This window comes from Silurus aristotelis (assembly GCF_946808225.1).
Source record: "Silurus aristotelis genome assembly, chromosome: 20".
In the NCBI taxonomy this organism is placed as follows: domain Eukaryota; kingdom Metazoa; phylum Chordata; class Actinopteri; order Siluriformes; family Siluridae; genus Silurus; species Silurus aristotelis.
The window spans coordinates 1295037-1298648 of NC_139593.1; the positions used below are offsets into that span (position 1 = coordinate 1295037).

Here is a 3612-nt window from a genome sequence, read left to right on the forward strand (position 1 = left end):
TGTGTTGAACTCAGACTTTATTTTCTGAAAGTTTATTTCATTCCTTATACAAAGGATTTACAGATGAAGAAAAAAGATTATTAATTATAGAGAAATCATTTGAAAAAAAAAGATAATTCATGTTAACTTTATTAAAGGAGTTACACATTTTCCATAACAAAGGTCATAATTTGCATTGAAAACGGAACATTAAAGATATACAGATATATTATACCACAGGATAAACCCAAAGACAGAAGGTTACATGATCAGTAGATTAGCCATTTTCGAGCAGTCAGAAATATTACACTTATTTCTGTTCTCCTCTAAATGTATGTCTGGGAAGTTACAGATTTTGAATATCTCCCAGACCAATTCTTCTGACCTTCATAACGATGCTCTTCAGAGAGTTGTAGTTACCCTTCCAGGTTTGCCAAACGATCCCCGCGTTCATTGCATTCACATTCTTTAACTTGTACAGGCCATTGGGGTTGGCAATGTGGCAATACCCGTAGTTGTAGTAGTTGTAGTAGGAGTAGTTGTACCAGTAGTAATAGCTGTACCAGAATCCTCCACCATTAGTGTCTGCACAGAATCCAGTTGGGTCTTTGTCAAAGGTTGAAAAAGGTCTTCCATTCACATAGGACAAAGAATCACCTGGAAAAGACAAACAGAGGACAATGTGAAGTTCAAGTAAATCCAACCTTCTGTAACAGGAATGAAAAAAACCTGCTTATGTGGATTTCCTGATCTTCAGCTTATGTTCTCTGCATATAGTTTAGGCCTCGGGGTTTATACTGTATTGTTCTGAAGTTCAGAGCTTAACAATCATGAAATACTAAATATGGGCCATAAATCCATAATGTGGACACCGATGCATTTATTACACTTTACATTTACTTAGAAATGGTGGTTATTGATCTGCTCACCTGCTCCTCCATTTAGGTAGCCACCGATATTCAGCGTGTAACTGCTGGACTCTGAGCTGATGAAGAAAGTAGTGTAGAGGGCATAGGCACTGCCTCTCTCAAAATCCTCCATGTCCACTCTCAGCTGATACTTCTCCGTGTTGGTCATCAGGAACATGTTCTCCAGACCTTCAATACATGCACAAAATAATTTCAAATCATAAGGTGAAAATATAAAAAGATGAATAAACCACACGTAATGAAAGATTTCACACATAGAGATTTCACATTACTTCCTGCATTAGGAAGTAATGATGACATCTCTATGTTTCTACTATTGAAAAATTCCAGTTTCTCTCACCGAGCCAATATTCACCACTGGCATCACCAAATCCATTCTTATAATCTTTCCACGGCTGGTAGAAACTTAAATTGCCATCAATTCTTCTCTGAATCACCTGATTAGAGGAAGATACAGCATGGAGTTCACATCAAAACAAATCAATGAAAAGTAAATTTCAGTAAAGCTGAATCAAAGTGTTACTTCACATTAAACTACTATTACAGTTTTCTCAAATAGCTTCAAACACATTCATGTTCTCACTCACAGTCCATCTTCCATCGTGATGGGTGTCATCTTCCTCACAGCCCATGTCACAGAACACCTGCACAGGCTGGTCAGGCCCTGCTGGGTAAATGGTGTAGACTCCATCTGGAATAGTGGCGTTTTTATCTGAGCTTTTTATCAGGGTGTAAACATCTTCACAGTCCAGCGGCAGAGACACGTTAATGACAGGAGCTGAGTGGACCAGCGAGGTCACTGCTACCAACAGCAACAGCAGCATGGCTTTATTCTGGAATAATAATAACAATAATAATATTAATAATAATAAAAATGAAGAAGAAGCAGGAGAAGAATACATTATTTAAAATGCAGTAGAACATTAATTGTTTCTGTTATTCCAGTGACATATAAAAGCATAAATGTTAACAGTAATTATTTTCCCAAACCACCAGTAATAACCTGCAGTGTTACGATGCTTAGAGTGTACAGAAACTCTAGTGTACAGAAGTCAGAACAGTCAACTGTAAACTAATTTACAGCAACAATTGCATCTCTTTTATACTGATCCATTACTGTTTTGGCAAAAATTCAACAGGTTTCCTGTAAGAAGTTTTAACATTTTTTTAATTCCATCATTACCACTAACAGGAACATAATTCATCAGTTGTGTAATCTGCAGTAATTCCATTAAAGATAAACCCTTGATGTCCATGCAGTGTTTCTGTAATTAAGAGAGAGAAAGAGATAAATTACACAGAGTCAAGTACTGAACAGTGAAAATAAAGAAGAAATCTATTTGAAGGCTGTTTTAAGAAGAAACTCTTTAAACCTTTAGGACCAGATAATGTTAATAACACAGAGCTTCGAATCTGCAAACACAGTGACTGTACAAAAAGTCCCCATTACACCTTACCTCAACTAGCCATTATTTCTTGAGACAATTTGGACGTGCATTCATTGTGATGTTTGAAGGTGTTGTTCTGCATGTAGCAAATGTCGTATATTTATATAAATTATATAAAGTATCCAGGTCCATAAATATCTCTGTCCACAAGTGGAACTCAACCAAACCAATACTGCACTTTAAAATCAATATCCATAATCTTCTGTCCTGTTTCAATTCACCATTATATCTGGTCAAACCTCTTTGTTCCTGCACTCCTCCCTACACCCTTGCTTAGTGAGAGGTGGTCTCCACAGGGGACCTGGGTGAACTTGGCTGGACTTTTTGGACTTACCCCTTACTACTTTTACTCACAATGTGTACATATTAAACACGAAAAATTGGAGAAATTCTAAAAATAAAGAAAAATAAAAAATTATAAAATAGATTGACAAAGGGGCAAAGCTGCTGCAGCTAACACTATGACTTTGACCTGTGGTCATGATTATTGTCACTATTGAAATAAAGCCAGACTTTGACATCACATGTGGTAGCAGATTCTGGACCAACCATGTTTGATGTCAAGTGATGATCCATTGATGCATTGTTGAGAAAAATTGCAGTTACATTACAGAAGAACAGATTAAATATAAACATAACTTTGATTAAATTTGTTCAGACAGATTTGAGTGGTTTTTATATATTACATTGTTTTTAGTGTTAGCCCGAAAGTCCCCAGTCCTTCCAGTTTGGTGGCTTTCTGTCAGAATCTTGGATCCTCTACCTGCAAACTATTTAGAATGTCAATATGCTTTTCATATGACCAGTTATTTGAATATGTTTTTAATAAGAATCTGGCATTCAATTTTTTGACGGGACTTTTTGCATCTTCCGAGCAGTGAGTTTATTTTCATCTTCTTAGGTGTTATGATGGAATGTTCTTTGTGACAAGATGGAATGTTACTTAACATTGTGTGTACGTGCGGAAAGTCTTCACAATGCGTCACTGTGTTTGCAAATTTATTAAAAATAAAAAGATTGCTCCTTTGGCTGCAATTACAGCATCGAGTTTTTTGTGATATGAATATATGACAACAAGCTTTGTACACCTGGCTTTGGGGATTTTCTGCTATTCCTCATGACAAATCCTCTCAGGCTGAGTCAGGTTAGATGGGGCACAGTGGTGGACAGCAACTTTTAGGTCTGTCCAGAGATGTTCCTTCAATGATGAACCCTTGGCCCAGGCTGAGGCCCTGAGTGCTGTGGACAAGGTATTT

General features: G+C 36.9%; 1 protein-coding gene across 2 annotated transcripts; it reads right to left on the reverse strand.

Moving 5' to 3' along the window:
- Positions 1-2173, reverse strand: LOC310715364 (microfibril-associated glycoprotein 4-like). 2 transcript variants are annotated; one of them, XM_083521749.1, is made up of 5 exons: positions 1940-2173; positions 1496-1741; positions 1249-1345; positions 909-1076; positions 1-636 (listed from the first exon to the last, which is right to left on the reverse strand). In XM_083521749.1, the coding sequence occupies exons 2-5, from the start codon at positions 1730-1732 to the stop codon at positions 326-328; spliced, it is 813 nt and encodes a 270-aa protein (XP_083377875.1). In that variant the 5' UTR covers positions 1733-1741; positions 1940-2173; the 3' UTR covers positions 1-325. The 2 variants fall into 2 exon arrangements, with proteins under 2 accessions (XP_083377875.1, XP_083377874.1); XM_083521748.1 differs by lacking the exon at positions 1940-2173 and having other exon boundaries at positions 1496-1772.
- Between the last annotated feature and the right edge of the window lie 1439 nt (positions 2174-3612).

Coding starts and splice junctions, on each gene's coding strand:
- LOC310715364 (XM_083521749.1), bottom strand. CDS start 1,732: ATGCTGCTGTTGCTGTTGGTAGCAGTGACCTCGCTGGTCCACTCAGCT. Junction 1,346..1,495: donor ATCACGATGGAAGATGGACT/GTGAGTGAGAAC, acceptor TCCTCTAATCAG/GTGATTCAGAGAAGAATTGA. Junction 637..908: donor CTACCTAAATGGAGGAGCAG/GTGAGCAGATCA, acceptor TGTCTTTTCCAG/GTGATTCTTTGTCCTATGTG.